The sequence below is a fragment of the Ahaetulla prasina genome, chromosome 7 (assembly GCF_028640845.1).
Source record: "Ahaetulla prasina isolate Xishuangbanna chromosome 7, ASM2864084v1, whole genome shotgun sequence".
NCBI lineage: Eukaryota > Metazoa > Chordata > Lepidosauria > Squamata > Colubridae > Ahaetulla > Ahaetulla prasina.
In genome coordinates this window covers 9,610,979-9,633,064 of record NC_080545.1, presented here as the reverse complement: position 1 = coordinate 9,633,064, position 22,086 = coordinate 9,610,979, and the positions used below count along the sequence as shown (strand labels likewise).

The following is a 22,086-nucleotide window of genomic DNA, read 5'->3' as shown; positions in this document are numbered from 1 at the left end:
CAGCCTGTGAGAATGAAAACCTAAAAAAAAACAGAATTGCTTTAAAATAAATTGAACTTCCAACGCATTTGAACGCATTTGGACACACTAAGACAGAGGTCTCCAACCTTGGTCCCTTTAAGACTTGTGGACTTCAACTCCCAGAGTTCCTCAGCCAGCAAAGCTGGCTGAGGGACTCTGGGAGTTGAAGTCCACAAGTCTTAAAGGGACCAAGGTTGGAGACCCCTGCACTAAGATCATGGAAGCATCAATAGATCCTGAGGATGCACAAATTTGGGATTTTTGCAGCCTCATGGTGAATCATGAGAGGGTGATCTGCTAGAAGCGGCTTCCTACTATTATCGGATGGTTGCCTAACGTGAGATTGAAATTGAAAGAAAAGCTCATAAACAAATTTAAAACTTGCCGGAAACGCCTCCAGCATTTTGTAATGTCAATCATGTGGCTCAGGCCGGCCCACCTGCGGATCACGTGACTTTCCTTTCCGGAAGTGCTCATCAGCCGATTCCTTCGCTTGCGAACTAAGATGGCGGCGGCCGTGTCTGCCGCTTGCCGAGCGGGCCGGCAGCTTTTCTGGGTTCGGCCGGGACAGCTCACCACGCGGTGCTCAACCCTCGGACAGCGGGTAAGGGGCGATTCACACCGCGACGGGCTTTGAAAAGCCGGCTGGAGCGCTTCGGCTGCTTTCTTACTTGCGGCGGGCCTTGAGCGCGCTGCATTTTGGGAGATGTAGTCTCCTGGCGGGGGAATCGCGGCGGCCTGGGCGGATAGAATATCGGAAGACGGCTAGAGGGCGGCGGTGTAATGGTGCCCTCTAGCGGTTTCTTGCGGTTCAGGTCTACCAACCCCTCTAGCAAAGGATCTCCAAAAACTTGGCAACTTGTGAACTTCAACTCCCAGAATTCCTTAATCAAGCGTTTGTAGACCCCTGCCCTATAACATTGGCCAGTGGTTGGTTGGTTGGTTGGTTGGTTGGTCTTTCTTTCTTTCTTTCTTTCTTTCTTTCTTTCTTTCTTTCTTTCTTTCTTTCTTTCCTTCCTTCCTTCCTTCCTTCCTTCCTTCCTTCCTTCCTTTTTCCTTTTTCTTTTTTCCTTTTTTCTTTCTTTCCTTTCTTCCTTTTTCCATTTCTTTCTTTTTCCTTTTCCTTCCTTCTTTCTTTTTTCCTTTCTCTTTCTTTCCTTTCTCTTTCTTCCTTCCTTCCTTTCTTTTTCCTTTCTCTTCCTTTCCTTTTTCCTTCCTTTCTTTCTTTGTCCCTTTCTTTCTTCTTTCCTTTTTTTCTTCCCTTTTTTCTTCATTCCTTCCTTCCTTCCTTTCTCTTTCTTTCTTTTTTCTTTCCTTTCCTTTTTCCTTTCTTTTTTCTTCCTTCCTTCCTTTGATTCTTTTTTCCTTTTCCTTCCTTCTTTCTTTTTTTCCTTCTTTCTTTCTCTCTCTCTCCCTTTCTCTCTTTCTTTTTTCCTTTCTTTCTTTCCTGATGTGCGGACTCCAGAGCCTCCAGAAGCTGACAGTCGTGAGGCAGAGGAACAGGCTCCTAATGCACGCATGAGAAGAGCTGCCAGAAGGCAAGAGCAGCTCGGGCAAACAGGACGACTCGGGAGTAGGACCAAGAGATGATTGGCCCCTCCCATAAGGCTTAAAACAGACCAGCAACAGCGTTTGAGCTCTTTGCCGGAAAACAACATTGATAGCCTTGCTCCTTCTCTTGCTGCATTTATTTCTTGTCGGCGTCTTCTGCTTTTGAACTTTTGCCAAGAAAAAAAAAACTTTTTGCCAAAACAAAAAGAATTTGTTTTGATTTAGTTTGGACTACGCTGAGAATGAGTTAATTCTCAGCTGTTCTAATAAAGTCTGTTTTTGAACTGATTGCGTCTACTACTACCTACTTGGACCTGGGTCACAACAAGCCTGGGCAAGCCACACGTGGCCTCCCCGAGCTCTGTTTTTACTGGCAGAGGGCTGCAGGAGGCCATTGCGGCCGAAAATGGAGCCTGGGAGGGCTGCATAGCAGACGTTCTGCCTGCTGGTTGTTCGTTGTTTCCAAAACGCTGGTCGGATCTTGAGTTTGACACCCCCGCTTTTAATTTCTCTTAAATAAAACGACATTGCAAATTTTTTAAAAACTCCTATTATTCACGTATTACTTATTTTTTTTTTCTTTTCCCCAAACTAGGCCCTTCATCTTGGGAGAAACCGATATAGGGCTACCAAAGTAGCACCCCAAATTGTTGTGAATGTCCCCGAAACAAAAGTCTCGATTCTGGACAATGGCCTGAGGGTAGCTTCGGAAGATTCTGGACTGACAACATGTACAGTAAGTGACCTTTGTCAGCAAAAAGGCTTCTGACTTTTTGTGACTTATGATTTAAAATTCCAGGTTCCGTTGTGGCCATAAATAGTGCTTACGTGACTGACCTGTTATCAGAAAGAACATTTTCTCCTGATGCTTCTTGCCCCATCCAGCTTCCGCAGCACAATCCGGGGAGTGACTTTGCTGTTACAAAATTCTAACATTTGTTTAGAATTAGAATTAGAATTACAGTAGAGTAGAATAGAGTAGAATATGTACTACTATTAATCTTCTCATCGTTCCCATCACCCATCTCCTTCCACTTATGACTGTGTGACTGTAACTTTGTTGTTTGTATCCTTACGATTTATATTGATATTGTTTCCTAGCATGATTTGATTGCTTATTTGTACCCCATGACTATCATTAAGTGTTGTGCCTTATGATTCTTGATGAACGTATCTTTTCTTTTATGTACACTGAGAGCATATGCACCAAGACAAATTCCTTGTGTTGTCCAATCACACTTGGCCAATAAAGAATTCCATTCCATATTTTCTATTCTATTCTATTCTATTCTATTCTATTCTATTCTATTCTATTCTATTCTATTCTATTCTATTCTATTCCATTCCATTCCATTCCATTCCATTCCATTCCATTCCATTCTATAGAATAAAATTTGAATAAAATTTGAATAGAATAGAACAGAATATAGACTGGGATGGGATGGGATGGGATGGAAATAGGATAGGATAGGATAGGATAGGATAGGATAGGATAGGAAGAAGTCTTTATTGTCTAAGTGTGATTGGACACACAAGGAATTGTTTCTGGTACATAAACTCGCAATGTAATTTAAACAGCAAGTAATAGTTCATAGATCATAAATCATAGTTTACAATTATTAATCATGATTAATACATTCCAATTGATAAATCATAAGAAACCAATAGGAGAAGATAGTAGAAAAAAAGAGAAACGAGGCAGTGCTATGAGAATTATGTGTTCAGCAGAGTGATGGCACGGGAGGAAAACACTATCTTTTGCATCTAGTTCTTTTGATAAAAAATTTTAACCACTGAAGCAAAAATCAGCCTGTGGTTTCTTCACCATGTATTGAAGCTGAATTTTTATTGTTTTAGTAAAAAAAAATAAAAAATGTGCTTTTGAATCAGGTGGGACTTTGGATTGATGCTGGAAGCCGATATGAGAACGAGAAAAACAATGGAACGGCTCACTTCCTGGAGCACATGGCTTTTAAGGCAAGTTCTTAACATAATATTCCTTTTATTGATTTTTGACCGGGTGCGACGCAAAGCCCGAGGTAGCTTCTAGCATTTTTTATTTTATTTTACAAGAATTCTTCTGGACCCGTATGGAAGCCCAGTGAGGATCCTTAAAAAATTAAAAGCGTTCCGTTGCCTGTGTTGAATAGCCAGGAAATAAGGGAGAGATAAAACACAGAATAACGGTGGTTGGTAATTAGGCATGTCTGTCAGATGTTGTCCAAGTCCAGAGGGCAGCCATGAAAAACAGAGAATAGCAATAGCACTTAGACTTACATACCGCGCAGTGGTGGGTTGCTCCCGGTTTGGACCAGTTCACAAGAACCGGTAGTAAAACCGGTGGGAGGCTCCGCCCACTGACCTGGATGTCATCAGGAAGCTTCTGCGCATGCGCGCGACCCCATTGTGCGCGGCCCCATTGTAAACCAGTAGTAAAGGTAAGTAGAAGCCACCCCTGATACCGCTTCTGTTCTGTCCCCCTCGCCTCCGTCTGAGCGATGACTTAATTAGCCGGCACTATCAGCTCTGGCAGCAAACTAGCGAGCATCTGCCAAGTGTCTCTGTTATCTCCCTTGATGCCGATGAGTCAATAAGCAGTACTTCAGCTCTAGTCAAACAGTTGATTTGCCTGCTATGAAGAGGCATAGCAGCCCTTGCTGCTTTTATATCCTGTGGGGTGTGGCTCCATGACTCAGCACTTCCTAGGCCTGCCCCATCCCTGCTTCTGTTGTTCCCGCCTCTCCTGCCTACGAAACCTAGGGTCCAGCCAGGCCTGATTGCCATCAGCTGGGTCTGGAGGCATGGCCGGGGTGGGTGGGTGGGAAGGAGTCAGGGGATGGAGGCCTCGTTATCTCCTCCACCTGGCCTGCCTCTGGCTCCTGGAGCTGAGCCAGAGAAGCCGGTGCTCCCGAGGTAAGTCCTGATGGCCCTTCCCCCTCACTTTCCGAGTCACTTTCTGGCAGGGGGCCCGGCTCGCGGGGCACAGAGACAACAGCTACACTGTGCTTTTACAATCCTCTCTTAAGCAGTTTACAGAGCCAGCATCTTGCCCCCAGCTCTGTGCCGTTAAAGATGGAGCTTTAAGGGCACCGCTGTGGCTTCTATCTCAGCATTTGAGACTTTGGAAAAAGCTCAGAGAAGGGCAACTAAGACGATCAAAGGCCTGGAGACAAAACCGTACGAAGAACAGCTGCAGGTTTTGGGTCTGGCTAGTCTAAAGAAATGGAGAATTAGGGGCAACGTGATAACAGTATTCCAGTATTGGAGGGGCTGCCCCAAAGAAGAGGGGGTCAAATTATTCTCCAAAGCACCAAAAGGCAAGGCAAGAAACAATGGATGGAAACTAACCAAAGAGAGAAGCAACCTGGAATTAAGGAGAAACTTCCTAACGGAGAGGACAATTCACCAGTGGAACAGCTTGCCTCCAGAAACCGTGGGCACAGTCCATCACTGGAGGTTTTTAAGAAGAAACTGGACAGCCACTTGTCTGAGATAGTATAGGTTCTCCTGCTTGAGCAGGGGGCTGGACTAGAAGACCTCCAAGGTCCCTTCCAGCTCTATTCTAATTCTACTTTTTTTTTTTTTTACTATAATGTGAAACAATCCTGCTAGCCATCACCCTGCAAAACTAAAAAAGATCCAGCAGGGGAAAAACTTCAGCACTTTGATGATTGCAAATGGATATTTTCAGCTTGGCCAATATCCTCCATTTTTGGCATCTGTTTAAGGCAGGGGTGTCCCAACTTGGCCCCTTGAAGAACAGCGAACTTCAACTCCCAGAATTCCCCAGCCAGCAACTTGCTCATATTTATAGCTCATGCTGGCTGGCTGGGGAATTCTGGGAGTTGAAGTCCACCACCTCTTCAAGGGGCCAAGTTCAGACACCCCTGGTTTAAGGGCTCATTGAGTGCTGTCAAAATTCCCAGCCTCTCAAATCCCCGGCTACATTTTATGCACTATCTGTTCCGCTGCTTTTGCTACCTGCAAATAGGTCAGCTGTCAGAATTTTTTTTTTTATAAAAAGCTTTTTATTTTGAACACATTAAAACACAAGACAAACGTACGACATTTATATACATATCACGGTTTCTTATCAGCTATTCAAAGCGGTCCTTTCTTACTATTTATACCTATTTTAATTCTATCTTTTTCTACTTTTATATTGTCTATCTTCCTTTATTTCGTCTACATTTCATCTACATTCATCTACATTTTCTTTATTTCATCTACAATACAGATTTTACCCTGTTGTTCAGTTTTCCTTATCTTTCCTGTGTTCCAGCCATTCATACCATCTACACCAGACCTTACAATATTCTGTATCCTCTTTTAGCTGTCAGAATTTTTTTTATATAAAAAGTTTTTTATTTTGAACACATTAAAACACAAGACAAACGTACGACATTTATATACATATCACGGTTTCTTATCAGCTATTCAAAGCGGTCCTTTCTTACTGTTTATACCTATTTTAATTCTATCTTATTCTGCTTTTATATTGTCTATCTTCCTTTATTTCATGTACATTTCATCTACATTCATCTACATTTTCTTTATTTCATCTACATACAGATTTTACCCTGTTCAGTTTTCCTTATCTTTCCTGTGTTCCAGCCATTCATACCATCTACACCAGACCTTACAATATTCTGTATCCTCTTAGCTGTCAGAATTTTTTTTATATAAAAAGTTTTTTATTTTGAACACATTAAAACACAAGACAAACATACGACATTTATATACATATCACGGTTTCTTATCAGCTATTCAAAGCGGTCCTTTCTTACTGTTTATACCTATTTTAATTCTATCTTATTCTGCTTTTATATTGTCTATCTTCCTTTATTTCGTCTACATTTCATCTACATTCATCTACATTTTCTTTATTTCATCTACAATACAGATTTTACCCTGTTGTTCAGTTTTCCTTATCTTTCCTGTGTTCAAGCCATTCATACCATCTACACCGGACCGTACAATATTCTGTATCCTCTTTTAGCTGTCAGAATTTTTAGGGCGGAGCTGGCAGTTCCCAGAGTCCTTTGAAATCACAGGTGCTCACCTGCTGCGTGGGTCTAAGATGGAAGACCCAGGCAATAATGTTTTTTTTTTTTTCAATTTCTGTCACGTCTCCCGTTGAAATAATTACAGATCCTTAAATCGCAGGGCACGAAAAAAAGATCTCAGCTGGACCTGGAGCTAGAGATTGAGAACATGGGCGCTCACCTTAACGCGTACACCTCGCGAGAACAAACGGTGTATTACGCCAAGGCATTCTCGAAAGACCTGCCGAGAGGTAATTATTTCTTAAAATTATTTATCATTATGTTCTGCTTGGCAAACGAGTGGTGCGGCGGCCAAGAGGTGGAGCGCTCGCCTCACAATTGGGAGGCTGTGAGTTTGATCCTAGGTAGAGGCAGATATTTCTCTCTCTCTGGGCACAGTGGGAATATATCTGCTGAACAAAACTCCGCATTGGCGACAGGGAAGGGCATCCAGCCAGTAAACCCTCAGCTCCATTCAGTTGCCCAGACTCCACCCCACAAGGGATTATGGGGTCATTAAAAGACAAAAAAAAAAGTTCTGCTTGTCAAACCACAAATTAAATATGGGTTGGACTATATGCTAGCCATGCTTTCTTGCGCATATTCCATTGAGAATTTGAGAACATTCCTCAAAGATGGGTGACAAATAGAGGTAGTCCTTGACTTACAACAGTTCACCTAGTGACCGTTTGAAATGACGATGGCACTGAAAAAAGTGACTTTTGACCATTTTTCACACTTACGACTGTTGCAACATCCCCATGGTCACGTGATCAAAATCCAGATGCTTGGCAACTAGTTCACATTTATGAGGGTTGCAGTGTCCCGGGGTCACATGATCGATCCCCTTTGGCGACCTTCTGACAAACGAAGTCAATGGCGAAGCCAGATTCACTTAACAACTGTGTTCCTAATTTAACGACTTCAGCGATTGGCAAGAAAAGTCGCAAAACAGGGCAAAAACTCACTGAACAGATGTCTCACTTAGAAACATCAATTTCGTACTCAATTCTGGTCATAAGTTGAGGACTACCTGTACATTTAATAAATAAAAATAAATAAAAGGAAAGGCAGTACGAATAGTAGCCGGCTACTTGGGTGCAATCCCAAAACAACTGGAGCACCACTTGAACGCCATCGGCATTGACAAAATTCCCCATCGGTCAATTGCAAAAGGCAGCTTTGCTTGGAACAGCTTACATCCTGTGACGATCCCTTTTAACACCATCCGAAATCCAGATTTTCCTAACCCAGATCCTTGGAAAGACTTGATAGTGTTGTGTCTCGTCCAATCTCACCTCAGCCGGGGTCTTCTTATCTGCTTCCGAACACGGAAGAAGAAATACCTCCAGCCACCAGCTCTGGCTCCATGCCCAGGCAAACGGAGCAACTAGACCCCTCCCCCTCCTCCACAGCATGTGAGCCTGAGGAAGGTCAATTACCAACAGCTGCAGACTGGAGTGACCCTCGCGTCAGAAGACTTGATAGGCGGAGGCAACAGAAGGAAGGGAGGGGCAGGCCTGGATAAGTGCTGAGTCATGGAGCCACACCCCATGGCCTATATAAAGGATCTGCTTTCTGGCATTCTCTGAGTCAGGCAAAGTCTAAACATATCTTGCTGAAGTCACTTTCTGGTCTCCTGCCTGCCCTGAGGACTTTGCTAGGACTTTGGCAGAGCTGTGGAGGCACACCTGATTCGGATTTCCCTGACCCGGCCGTCAGCGGAGGAGTGGGACACGACAGATAGATGGATAAAACTGCCAAAGGGGATCACATGGCCCTGGGGATACTGCAACTATTGTAAATATGAGTCAATTGCTAAGCGTCTGTCTTTTGATCACGTGACCACGGGCATGCTGCAACGGTCGTAAGTGTGAAAAACGCTCATGTCGCTTTTTTCAGTGCCATTATAGCTTCGAACAGTCACTAAATGAACTATTGGAAGACTACCTATGTTTAATAATTCCCCCAATTAAAAATGCCCTTAGCTTATTAGAATTAAGTGGCATTCTTTTGTATGTTGTAACAGTGTATGTATATATATTTTATTCTGTCTGTCCTTTTGACTTTAGCGGTCGAGATTCTTGCTGACATCATACAGAACAGCACCTTGGGGGAGGCCGAGATTGAGCGGGAACGAGGCGTGATCCTTCGGGAAATGCAGGAAGTGGAGACCAACCTACAGGAAGTGGTCTTTGATTATCTTCACGCCACCGCTTACCAAAACACAGCCCTGGGACGGACGATTTTAGGACCCACCGAGAACATTAAGTAAGTGTTCTGACCCAGTTCTCCAAACATGACAAACTCTCTAAAGTTAACTCAAAGATTCCTTTATTAGGAGCGCCAGCAGCCCCAGCAAAAAGTTTCTCTCTCAATGCCGGCTAATAAGTCTGGCCGGCTGGCCGGAAGATGAATAGTTGTTTACCACATCTATTCATCTCCAGTCCCCTGCCTTTTATCCCCTGAGCTGGGATGGGGCTTTGCTAACAGCCGTGTCTCTTCCTTCCCAAGGACCGGCCCATAGATTTCCACTGCTCTTCTCTCCTCTGCCTTCTGTGTAGCCACGCATCAGGCACTGGGCCCAGCTGTTCCTCCTCTTCCTCATCAGTCACCTCCAGACCTGGGGGCTGTTGACTCTCCATCTGAGGGCTGACGGACGGCCCAGGCTCCACCTCTCTCTCTCTCTGACAGCTCCATTCCCTCTTCCCCCTCAGAGCTCTCAGGTTGCCTTGATGCTGGCCCTGGCTCCCATTCCTCCTCCTCCTCCTCTGATTTGGTTGCTGGATGGGCCGGCGGCCGACAGGCCACAACAGTAGGTCTCACCCTCTCAGCTCCTGTTCTTTTAAGTCAGAGACTGACCGTCAAGGAGTCTGCAGGATCCTCTGTGGCCCTTTGGCATACAAATTACAAATTCTGGATCTTCCAGTGGGAAATCAAAGAAAATAGTTAGATAAAACATTTGTAAGCCTTTCTGGACCATTTATGTTTGAATATGAGAAGCACGTTAAGTGCCAATAAGCACTGCTTTTTTTAAAAAAAGTAGCGTTTAGAATTTGGGACATGACGCCCTATTTTTTTTTTTTTATTTGCATTTATATCCCGCCCTTCTCCAAAGACTCAGGGCGGCTTACACTATGTCAAGCAATAGTCTTCATCCATTTGTATATTATATACAAAGTCAACTTATTGCCCCCAACAATCTGGGTCCTCATTTTACCTACCTTGTAAAGGATGGAAGGCTGAGTCAACCTTGGACCTGGTGGGACTTGAACCTGCAGTAATTGCAAGCAGCTGCTGTTAATAACAGACTGCATTAGTCTGTTGAGCCACCAGAGGCCCCTGAGTTTAAAAACTATTCTCCCTCTTTTTATTTGATGCTGCTTGTGCAAAAGCAAATGACAATGCGAACACTCTCAAGCCCGCTTACTGGTTGGTTGTAGTTTTTCAACAGGGTTATACGCTTAGTCATTTGGGCTTGGGTGTTACGCTTTTAAACAGTCAAGACTGTTGTGGCCCACCGGGCGGCCAGTAGAGCTGGCAGCAGAGTCAGACAATGAGGAGGTTGGTGTTGTGTCTCGTCCGATCTCACCACAGCCGGGGCCTTCTTATCTGCTTCCGAACACGGAGGAATGTCCTAGTATGCCTCCTGGCCCCAGCCCTGGCTCCATGCCCAGACAGGCTGAAGAGGAGGAAGTATCTCCAGCCCCCAGCTCTGGCTCCATGCCCAGGCAAACGGAGCAACTAGACCCCTCCCCCTCCTCCACAGCATGTGAGCCTGAGGGAGGTCAATTGCCAACAGCTGCAGACTGGAGTGACCCTCGCGTCAGAAGACTTGATAGGCGGAGGCAACAGAAGGAAGGGAGGGGCAGGCCTGGATAAGTGCTGAGTCATGGAGCCACACCCCATGGCCTATATAAAGGATCTGCTTTCTGGCAGTCTCTGAGTCAGGCAAAGTCTAAACATATCTTGCTGAAGTCACTTTCTGGTCTCCTGCCTGCCCTGAGGACTTTGCTAGGACTTTGGCAGAGCTGCAGAGGCACGCCTGATTCAGATTTCCCTGACCCGGCCGTCAGCGGAGGAGTGGGACACGACAGTTGGAGAGAAACATGGGCCAGTCCTGGGGGTTGGGAAAGCTCAGACGAGGGCTTTGCGTCGGAGTCAGAGTGGGAGATAGCAGTGAGGCAGAGGAACAGCTGGAGCCCGTTCCCAGTATGCGCATGCACAGAGCTGCCAGAAGACGAGAACAGCTCAGAACGCAGGGTCGACTTGGGAGTGAAGCCACACCTTGGAGGTGATCGGCCCTTCCTGTAGTGAACTGGGATTGGGCTTTTCAGGAAACAATTCTAAATGAACTGTAGTAAGTCAAGGACGACCTGTATTTATAATAGTGGTTTTGCTCTCTTTTTTTTTCCCTTTGGTGAGGTTTTTTTTTTCATTCCTTGGTTTCACTCATGTTTTAGGTCCATTAACCGCAATGATTTGGTGGAATATATAACAACGCATTACAAAGGACCAAGAATTGTGCTGGCGTCTGCAGGAGGTTGGTGTGACGCAGTGCTGTTGATCTGTAATATAAGCATGGTTTATTTTAGGTTTCTTTTCCTTGCTGCTTAGCATCGTCGTTAGTTTTTTTTAAAAAAAAAAGTCTAAAAACCGATACTCCGAAGCTGTTGGCCCTTAGCCGGGAACGAGGATTAAATACGGGCAATTGACTATAAAGAAACAAAAAATTAATACTGTACGGAATTAATGATTTTCCCTTTTGTTTAATGTAGAGAGTTGTAGGGGGAAAGATGGAAAGTCTTGGAAAACATTTATGTTACGGTGATGCATGATCTTCAATTTTTATTTAAAAAAAAAAAGACTGATTTTAAAATACCGTATCTTTCAGAGTATAAGACGCACTTTCCACCTTCGCCGCGCCCTAAAAGAGAGTGAAAATTTGGGTGCGTCTTATACATTGAATGTAGCCCCTCCCACCTGCCGGCTCCCACCTTTTGGCCTCTGCCTCCCAGCAATTTACCTCCTTGCAGCAAACAGCCCCTTTCAGCTTCAGCACAGCCTGATTAGCACAAGCAGCTGATTGTCAGTTGGACCGCCTCCCGATCCTCAGCTGTTTCAGGCCACAGGGATTGCCATGGCCTATTGCCGTGTGGGCCTCTGCTGTTTGCTGCAAGGAGGCAAATTGCTGGGAGGCAGGTTTTTTTTCCCCTTCTTTTCCTTTCCCAAAAAGGTAGGTGCGTCTTATAGTCCGAAGCGTCTTGTACTCTGAAAAATACGGTATATAGCAACTGTTATGGTGCTACCTGAACCAGACCAAGGAGAATTGGACAGATAGAATAATTAAAGTATGATGTAGTCAGCCAGTTATTCTAATGAGTGGATCTTGATTCTCTCTGAGCTTGGTTGTTTTCTTGCAGGCGTTTCATTACTTATCTAGGTAACATCATCAGTAACGCTGTACTGTACTGTAGCACCAATGATGTTACCTAGTTTGGATGACAGAACATCTGCAAGAAAACAATCAAGCTCAAGAGACCACGAAGGACCCCTCAGTTCAATCCTGAGCTACAAATATTCTCCTTTATTATTATAATTTTTGCTTCTAAATGGAAAATTCTGAAAATTTCCTTCTGCAATCTGTCTGTGTCGTTCTAATCCATATGTTGCCGATTTAGGAGTAGCTCATGGGGAATTGCTTGAGCTGGCAAAATACCATTTTGGCAACTTGCCGTCCATTAAGAAAGAAAGCGCTCCGGTTTTGCCCCCTTGCCAGTTCACCGGCAGTGAAGTAAGTGGAGGTTTTTTTTCTCAAAGGGGTCTTCTTTTAAAGACCCCCTAATCCTTTGCGGAGTGGAGTCTGGGCAATTGAATGGAGCTAGTGAGTGTTTACTGGCGGGATGCCCTGCCTGTCGCCAATGCGGAGTTTTGTTCAGCAGATATATTCTCCTTGTGCCCAGAGAGAGAGAGAAATATCTGCCTCTACCTAGGATCGAACTCACAGCCTCCTGATTGTGAGACAAGAGCTCCACCTCTAGGCCACCACACCACTCGGGGCCTGAGACACAACAGCCTCAAAAATTACGATTGATAGCATAATAGAAGAATTGGTTAGCGTAGCTTTTTGCCTGACTGAAAACTGCAGAGAAGTTTGAGAAGGGTAGCTTATTTCTTTCAATGCAGTTTAAGCCTTGGAACTGCATGCATCACTAGTTCACTTTTTTGTTTTATTATTTTTATATTCATTTTTTTTAATTTATTAGGTTTTTATCCCGCCTTTTTTTTATTTTATAAGTAACTCAAGGCAGTGAACATTTGTAATACTCCTTCCTCTTCCTGTTTTCACCACAATAACCTGGTGAGGGAGGTTGGGCTATGAGAGAGTGATGGGCCCAAAGTCACCCAGCTGGCTTTCATGCCAAAGGCAGGACTAGAACCCACCATCTCCTGGTGATCGACTCAAAGTCACCCAGCTGGTTTTCATGACTAGGGTGGGACTAGATCTCACTGTCTCCTGGTAATTGGCCCGAAGTCACCCATCTGGCTTTCATGCCTGAGGTGGGACTACAATTCACCATCTCCTGGTTTTAGGCAGAGGTCTGCCTGTTGATTGGCTCAAAGTCCCCTAGCTGGCTTTCATGCCTAAGATGGAACTAGAACTTGTCTCCTGGTGATTGGCCCACAGCCACCCAGTAGGATTTGATACCTGAGGCTGGAGTTTGAACTCACTAGTCTCCTGGTTTCTAGTTCATTTCATGTTATTTTCTGCAAACTCCTACTTTACTATATCCTTAACTTGATTGGAGATTGAGTATCAACTTTTAGCCACCACATAGATCAATTTTCCCTAAAAACATTTGTCTCCTATCTGGGTCTTCAGCAGAGGTGGGTTTCAGCAGGTTCTGACCAGTTCTAGAGAACCAGTAGTGGAAATTTTGAGTAGTTCGGAGAACCGGTAGTAAAAATTCTGACTGACCCCGCCCCCATCTATTCTCTGCCTCCCGAGTCCCAGCTGATCGGGATGAAATGGGGATTTTGCAGTATCCTTCCCCTGGAGTGGGGAGGGAATGGAGATTTTACAGTATCCTTCCCCTGGAATGGGGAGGGAATGGAGATTTTACAGTATCCTTCCCCTGGAGTGGGGAGGGAATGGAGATTTTACAGTATCCTTCCCCTGGAGTGGGGAGGGAATGGAGATTTTACAGTATCCTTCCCCTGGAGTGGGGAGGGAATGGAGATTTTACAGTATCCTTCCCCTGCCACGCCCACCAAGCCATGCCACGCCCACCAAGCCACACCCACAGAACCGATAGTAAAAAAAAAATTGAAACCCGCCACTGGTCTTCAGGTCTTCCAAGGGCTTGTGGATTACTGCTTAATTGAGTTACTGGAAGAAACTTGCAAGTTTTAGTATTCATTCGATTGCAAAACTGTAATTTTTCGGGAATGGCTATTAGGTCTTAAGTTCCCTGGGCCGCTTTGTTCATTGCGTTCCTGTGTCCCGGTTGATCAGATCCGAGTGCGAGACGATAAAATGCCTCTGGCCCACCTGGCCATTGCGGTGGAAGCAGCTGGCTGGTGTCACCCAAACACCATTCCTCTGATGGTGGCCAACACGCTCATTGGCAACTGGGATCGCTCTTTCGGCGGGGGAATGGTGAGTTGGCGCTGAGCTTACTGGGCAGCTTTAAAAAATTTGTGAATTTGCGTTAGCAGAGATGGCAAAATTGACTAATTTGATCAAAGGGAAAAAAAAATACAAACGCTTTTATTTATTTTATAATTTTATTTATAGTTTTTTCTTTAACATACCTAAGTGCCTACTAAACAGTGTATTGTCTGGGTCAATGAACATCCGGTAGCGATGGTGGCGGGTGGTTTGGAGAACCGGTAGCAAAAATCCCTGCCCCCACTCCTCCTCCCTGGCCCATGCTCAGCTGAGCCATGCGATCATCAGATATTTTTTTTTTTTACTTTTAAAAGCATTTTTCGGCTGAAGAGGTTGTTTAAAAAAATGCTTTTAAAAGGTTAAAAAAAAGAATGTGACGATCCCAGCTGAGTTGCCTGATTGTCAGAGGCTTTTTTTTTACTTTTAAAAGCATTTTTCGGCCGAAGAGGTTGTTAAAAAAATGCTTTTAAAAGGTTAAAAAAAAAGACTCTGACGATCTCAGCTGAGTTGCCTGATTGTCAGGGGCTTTTTTTTTTACTTTTAAAAGCATTTTTTCTACAACCTCTTCAGCTGAAGAGGTTGTTAAAAAAATGCTTTTAAAAGGCTCTGACGATCCCAGCTGAACCGCGGGATCGTCAGAGCCTTTTTTTTTGCGTGCCACAGCTGATCACCCCGTGTACTGTTCTACTTACCGTATGCTTCCTTTTGGCATGGATGGCACGCCTGCGCAGCCAGAGAACCACTGCATATATGTAATAATAATCTTTCAACCTATAATGTTTATGAAAATACAAATACATTTATTTCTACTTGGAAACCGTTTCTGGACTTTTTGCTTGAGGTGGAAAAAAAAGGAAACTGATTTTGGGTTTTACTGAAAACTTTGTTGTTCTAGAAATGGCTAATTTATACTATTATGTAAAAATAAAAAGTTGAGGTTTTGATGTTAAGGCCTTATTCTACTGCACCAAAGGGAGTCGGAAGTCAATGTCTTTTTTTCCCCCTTCTTGTTCCCTTTTTCTTTCCCTCACTTTTCCCTACCCATAGATTGGGGGTGTCAAACTCAAGGCCCGGGGCACGGATCCAGCCCAAGGGATGCTTAGATCTGGCCCGCGGGGCTGCCCTGGAAACAGCGAAGGACTGGCCTGCAGTGCCTCTGCCAGCAAAAACTGAGCTCAGGAGGGCTACATGCAGCCCCCCTGAGTTCCGTTTTCGGCTGCGACAGCATCCTCCAACCCTCTGCCAATGAAAATGGAGTTCGGGAGGGCCGCGAGTGCTCGGGCCACCACAAGCACCCCTGACACGAGTGACATCAAGGTGGCCACACACAAACCCTCCAAGCAGGGGTGAAATGCTACCGGTTTGCATGAGTTCGGGCGAACCGGTAGTAAAAAAAAGCTACCAGTTCAGGCGAACTGGTAGTTTAAAAAAGCTACCGGTTCAGGCGAACCAGTAGTTAAAAAAGCTATCAGTTCGTTCAAACCAGTATTTCCAACGATCAGCTGTGCCACGCGATTTATATTCTAAATTGCGCGGCACACCTGTTCCCCTACACACCCCTTCCGCGGTTCTACTTACCTTCTTAAGACCTCCTTTTTCCGCATTCGTAAACCACGGAGGATTTCACCACTATCCCCAAGGTCAAACACAACCCTGATGCGGCCTCAATGAAATCGAGTTTGAAATCGAGTTTGAAATCAATGAACCCCTGCCATAGATATGGTCTTACAAATTGGGAAGGGGTGATTATGGGCCGAACCTTTTCAGTTTTTCTAAGCTCTATTTAAAAGGTTTTTTCTTCCTTCTCTCTTTGAACAGAACCTGTCCAGCAAGCTCGCCCAAGCTGCGTGTCACGGCAACCTTTGTCACAGCTTCCAGTCTTTCAACACGTGCTACACGGATACAGGGCTGTGGGGTCTATATATGGTTTGCGAAGGAGCCACTTTAGAGGATATGATGCACTATGTTCAGAGGGAATGGTGAGGAAAGTAACTTTGTATTGTGACCCAGGCCCAAGTAGGTAGTAATAAACTTAGTCCGTGGAAAAAACAAACTTTATTCGAACAGCTGGGAATTACTTCATTCCCAGCGTCATTCAACTCAAAGTAAAACAAATGCCTCCCAACACAAATTCCTCAGTTATCTCCCAAACCTTAGTCCAATTAGGCAAACTGCCAAAGGCCCTTCCTGGCAAACGTCCAGAAGCCACAAAAACAAAGACGTACACAAAGCAGAAGACGGAGCAGAAGACACAGCTACAACATTGTTTTCCGGCAAAGATGAAACACTGTTGCTGGTCTGTTTTAAGCCTTATGGGACAAATTGTTTTAATAGGCCCCGGGGAAAACCAAACCAAGCCAAACCCTACAAAGTGAAATGGCAGCTGTCAATCACTTGTCATCTTTCTCTTACAGGATACGTCTGTGCACCAGTGTTAACGAAAGTGAAGTAGCCCGGGCGAAGAATCTCCTGAAGACAAATATGCTGTTACAACTAGACGGTATGATCTATAGTTGGTTGGGGTTTATCCCCACCCCTCCTTGCTGTTTAATTCATTTATAGCAGGGGTGAAATCCAGCAGGTTCTGATGGGTTCTGGAGAACCAATAGTGGAAATTAGGGCCTCAACTAACTCAACAGACTAAGACAGTCTGTTATTAACACAGCTGCTTGCAATTACTGCAGGTTCAAGCCCCACCAGGCCCAAGGTTGACTCAGCCTTCCATCCTTTATAAAGTAGGTAAAATGAGGAGCCAGATTGTTGGGGGCAATAAAAGTTGACTTTGTATATAATATACAAATGGATGAAGACTATTGCTTAACATAGTGTAAGCCGCCCTGAGTCTTCGGAGAAGGGCGGGATATAAATTCAAATTTAAAAAAAAATTTTTTTTGAGCAGTTTGGAGAACTGGCGAATACCATCTCTGTCTGATTTTGCAGTATCCTTCCCCCAGGAGTGGAAGGGAATGGGGATTTTGCAGTATCCTTCCCCTGGAGTGGGAGGGAATGGGGATTTTGCAGTATCCTTCCCCCAGAGTGGAGTGGGAATGGGGATTTTGCAGTATCCTTCCCGCAGGAGTGGGAGGAAATGGGGATTTTGCAGTTTCCTTCCCCCAGGAGTGGGAGGGGATGGAGATTTTGCAGTATCCTTTCCCTGAAATGGGGAGGGAATGGGGATTTTGCAGTATCCTTCCCCCAGGAGTGGGAGGGAACGGAGATTTTGCAGTATCCTTCCCCCAGGAGTGGGAGAGAATGGAGATTTTGCAGTATCCTTCCCCCGGAATGGGAAGGGAATGGGGATCTTCAGTATCCTTATCCTGGAATGGGGTGGGAATAGAGATTTTGCAGTATCCTCACCCTGGAGTGGGGTGAGAATGGAGATTTTGCAATATCCTTCTCCTGCCATGCCCATCAAGCCACACCGCGCCCACCAAGCCGCTCCCACAGAATCGGTAGTAAAAAAAAATGGATTTCACCACTGATTTACAGGCATGCTAAGCATCTGTCATCTTAGGTTCCACTCCCATTTGTGAAGACATCGGACGGCAAATGTTGTGTTACAATCGCCGGATCCCCATTCCCGAACTGGAAGCAAGAATCGAAGTAAGGACTGTCTTTTGATTCGTGCGTTCATAAATCTGTCCAATTGTGTACCAGGTGTGTTAGATGTAAATCTTCTCATTGTGAGACCTTCCGCCGGCTGAAGGGAAATCTTTTTTTATTTAAAATAGTTATGTATTTATTGACTTACTTATTTGTAGCCCGCCTTTGTTAACTTTTAATGATAACTCAAGACGGCGAACGTACCCAACACAACTTCCCCCTCCTATTCTCTCCACAACAACCCTGCGAGGTGGGTTGGGTTGAGAGAGAGAACGTTACCAGCATTATCAGCCCTTCTTAGTTTGGTGTGGTGTGACACAAATTGTAAATTTCCCTTCTCTAAAAGCTTGTATCCCTCCTTTATTTTTACAAATAAGCCAAGGCGGCAAACATACCCAACATACCTTTCACCTCCTATTCTTCCCACAACAACAACCCTGTGAGGTGGGTTGGGCCGAGAGCCAGCTTTGCCAGCGTTTATCAGCCCTTCTTCGTTTGTGTGGTGTGACACAATTCTTCATGTGTGGTGTGATACAATGGTAAATTCCCCTTCTTGTAAAAGCTTATGTTCCAGCTTTATTTTTTTTTACAAATAACCCAAGGCGACGAATGTACCCAACACAACTTCCTCCTCGTGTTTTCCCCTTCTTAGTTTGTGTGTGGTGTGACACAATTGTAGTTTTCCTTCTGTAAAAAGTTTTGGCCTTTTTTGTCTACAAAACATGAAGGTCAGTTGCTGGGCTGCGAGTTGTTCAATTTGCACTTTAAATTTTGTTCAAAATCACTCTTATTTCCAATTTCAGGCCGTTAATGCTCAGACAGTCAAGGAAGTATGCACCAAGTACATCTATAATAAGCGCCCCGCGGTTGCAGCAGTGGGTAAGTATTTAATTATGCACTGGTAGTCCTCGACTTACGACGGTTGAGCCCATTTCCGTCGCTAAGCGAGACATTTGTTGTGTGAGTTTTGCCCCATATTACGGCCTGCCTTGCCACCGTCGTTAAGCGAATCACTGCAGTGGATAAGTTGGTAACCCGGTTGTTAAGTGAATCCGGCTTCCCCCTTGACTTTGCTCGTCAGGTTGTCACAAAAAAAAGGGGATCGTGTGACCTCGGGACACTGCGACCGTCGTAAATCTGAGTCGGTTGCCAAACCTCTGAATTTTGATCAGGTGATGCGGCAAAGATTGTGACGGTGAAAAATGGCCGTTAGTTACATTTTTCAGTGCTTTTGTAACTTTGAATGGTCACTAAATGAACTGTTTGTAAGTCGAGGACTGCCTGTAGTTTAGTTTTTTATACATTTTGCAAGCTTTCATCATCTTCTTTTAAAGAGTCTGTAATCCCTTGCGGGGTGGAATCTTGGGCAACTAAATGGAGCTGAGTGTTTACTGGCCGGATGCCCTTCCTTGTTGCCAATGTGGAGTTTTTTTCAGCAGATATATTCTCACTGTGCCCAGAGAGAGAAATATCTAGGATTGAACTCACAGCCTCCCGATTGTGAGGCGAGAGCTCCACTTCTAGACCACCACACTACATTTTGCAAGCTTTGATACGAGTTAATAAGCTTCCTTTTTCTTATTCCAGGGCCTCTTGAACAGCTCCCAGATTACGACCGACTCTGCAGCGGCATGTATTGGCTTCGCGACTGAAATCTTTCAGCGAGCTCTCTTGGGAGACTTAAGAAGACACTTCAGAAATTTTGTGACAATAGTTAAAACATTCAGGACTAGAAGGGATGGTTTTTATTCCCTTTCCACCGAACGGCAGACTTTTTAAAATAAAGTCATCCTGATCACCGCTTGGCTTTTCCGGGACAAGACGCCGCTGCTCCCCCGATGATCTGTTCGATCGAACCGACAACGCAGGGAAATCTAGAAAAAAAAATAAAAAACCAAAACGGAAGTGCATTCTGCATTTGTATTTTTTTTTTATTACAAAACAAAAACACACACTAGTAGGATTGTCATGGGAGAAATCTCATTTCTTAGTTTTAGCAGCGTTCACGACTTGCTCTTGGGCGGCTTTCTTGGCTTTGACCATTTCCACAAGCTCCTAGAGAGAAAGAAAGAAAAAAGGAATAAACAGAATTTGGCCATTTTGGTATATTATTTTTATCCAGGAAAGACTCCTTAGCACAGGGGGGGTCCAAATCCTGGGCCGCGGCCCACTACGAGGCTGTGGTCTACTCGGAACCGGGCTGCACAAGAGATGGGCCAGTGCGCACAGTTCACATGAGTTGTGGGCTGGTGCTCACGTGCACCAGCCCACAGTGTGCATTCACACTGGCCCGCTGTCATGTCCCACTCCTCCGCTGACGGCCGGGTCAGGGAAATCCGAATCAGGCTTGCCTCTGCAGCGCTGCCCAAAGTCCTAGCAAAGTCCTCAGAGCAGGCAGGAGACCAGTAAGTGACTTCAGCAAGATAAGTTCGACTTTTGCCTGACTCAGAGACTGCCAGAAAGCAGATCCTTTATATAGTCAGAGGGAGTAGGCCCGGGTAATTCTACCACCCGTCTCCAACCGGGCCTTTTATCAGACTCTTGAGTCTGATAATGAAGATGAACGGCCTGTCATGACTCCAGCACCTGGCCCTGGCCCCATGCCAGGAGAGGATTCAAGGAGTGAAAGGAGAAGCCCAATAAACCTCACTCATACAGCGTGTGTTCCTTTGGCTCAGCCTTCAGAGCAGGAAGCCAGCCAGGTGGTGGAATTACCCGGGCCTACTCCCTCTGACCCCTCCCTCTCCCAGATGCTGACAGCAGATCCAGCTGAAGACAATTCAGTGTGGGTGGACCCTCGCTTCCGGAGATCTGAGAGGCGACGCCAGCAGAAGGAAGGGTGGGGCAGGCCTGGATAAATGCTGAGTCATGGAGCCATACCCCACAGCCTATATAAAGGACCTGCTTTTGGCATTCCAACCTTGAGTCAAGCAAAGTCTCATCTAGTTTGCTGAAGTCACAACTTGGACTCTTGCCTGCCCTGATAAACCTCGAAGGAACTTGGCAAGCTGCAGAGGCTTCATTGCCACGTTTGTTACGGACTTCCTTGACTCGTTCGTCGGAGTGGGGGTGGGACACGACAGGAGTTTTGTTCAGCAGATACATTCTCAGTGTGCCCAGAGAGAGAAATATCTGCCTTTACCTAGGATCGAACTCACAGCCTCCTGATTGTGAGGTGAGAGCTCCACCTCTAGGCCACCGCAACCATTCTGCGGTGCCGAATTGTATGTTAAGGTTTAATTCTTAAACCCCACCCCCCAAAAAGAGGCAAAATAAGACATTGGCTTTACCTTATATCGCTTCATACAGTCTTTTTTAGACCGGCCTGGAACGGAGGCTGCTATTTTCTCCCATCTCTCGGGAGTATTCACTGGATAGGTTTTGAGAGCCTGTTCTAAGAGTTTCTGCTCTTCTGTCGTCCACGGAGTTGCGTCTGTGAATGATACTGTGGAAAAACAAACGAGAATGGTATCACGGCAAGAATTTCCTTCAAAATATTTTTCTTTCAAAAGTGTGGGACTCCAAATGGGTAGCTTTCTTCCAGCTCTAAGTGTTTTTCTTGTTTTTCCTAATCGCTTTTAAAACAAATGGGTCTTTGTCCAAAGACGGTCCTATCTTTATTTCCTAATCTAGTCTTCGATGGAATCCCAATACTTCAAGCTATGTTGCAACAGGTGGAAAATGCTAAATATACCTTCTTACTACTGGATTCTGCTGAGCTGGGGAGAGTGGATGAGGGAGCCGAATGTCAACTCGCAAAGCATTCCAGGGCTGCTCTCGAGTTGCCATAGGCCAGGGGGGATGGGAAACCGGCAAAACAGGCCCGGCAGCCAAAGACAGATGCACATTCCATGCTTATCTCTCAAGGCTGCATCCCAGGGTTACCTACAGCAGCCGGAGGGGAGTGACCTCTACAACCCGCGAAATTGCTCCGTTGGAGAATGTAATTGATGACACACCCTAGGGGAAGTGGGGAAACAGGGTTGTAACTGGAGGGTAAATTGCGTAGGCTCAGAGCTGACTTCACTTGGGAATGTGCCAACATTAAGCTCCTAATAAATAACTGGGTTTCTTTTGAAGCTTGGCTCGAGGCTCATGATTTAATTAGGGCATCCGTCGGAACCCTGACACTGGCATTAGGGCAACCTGGCATCTAGAGAACTCTCTCCGAGTGTGTATAGACACCCATGTAGA

The 22,086-nt window shown here is 45.2% G+C and overlaps 2 protein-coding genes across 3 annotated transcripts in view; one reads left to right on the top strand and one right to left on the bottom strand.

The window, feature by feature from the left end:
• Nucleotides 1-476: 476 nt before the first annotated feature.
• On the top strand, nt 477-19,797 carry PMPCB (peptidase, mitochondrial processing subunit beta). The gene is made up of 13 exons (XM_058190570.1): nt 477-625; nt 2,168-2,308; nt 3,463-3,549; nt 6,739-6,868; nt 8,690-8,888; nt 11,081-11,160; nt 12,299-12,411; nt 14,134-14,277; nt 16,108-16,268; nt 16,704-16,789; nt 17,804-17,892; nt 18,696-18,771; nt 19,480-19,797. The coding sequence occupies exons 1-13, from the start codon at nt 527-529 to the stop codon at nt 19,542-19,544; spliced, it is 1,470 nt and encodes a 489-aa protein (XP_058046553.1). The 5' UTR covers nt 477-526; the 3' UTR covers nt 19,545-19,797.
• Nucleotides 19,798-19,802: 5 nt separating this feature from the next.
• Nucleotides 19,803-22,086, bottom strand: part of DNAJC2 (DnaJ heat shock protein family (Hsp40) member C2) — a 36,738-nt gene continuing 34,454 nt past the window's right edge. For both annotated transcript variants that reach the window (XR_009156051.1, XM_058190569.1), the window contains exons 16-17: nt 21,183-21,337; nt 19,803-19,947 (exon numbers count right to left, since the gene is read on the bottom strand). Coding sequence is in view for 1 of the 2 variants with exons in the window: in XM_058190569.1 (XP_058046552.1) it covers nt 19,873-19,947; nt 21,183-21,337 (230 nt within the window). In the remaining variant the exon portion in view is untranslated. The remainder of the gene's footprint in view (nt 19,948-21,182; nt 21,338-22,086) is intronic.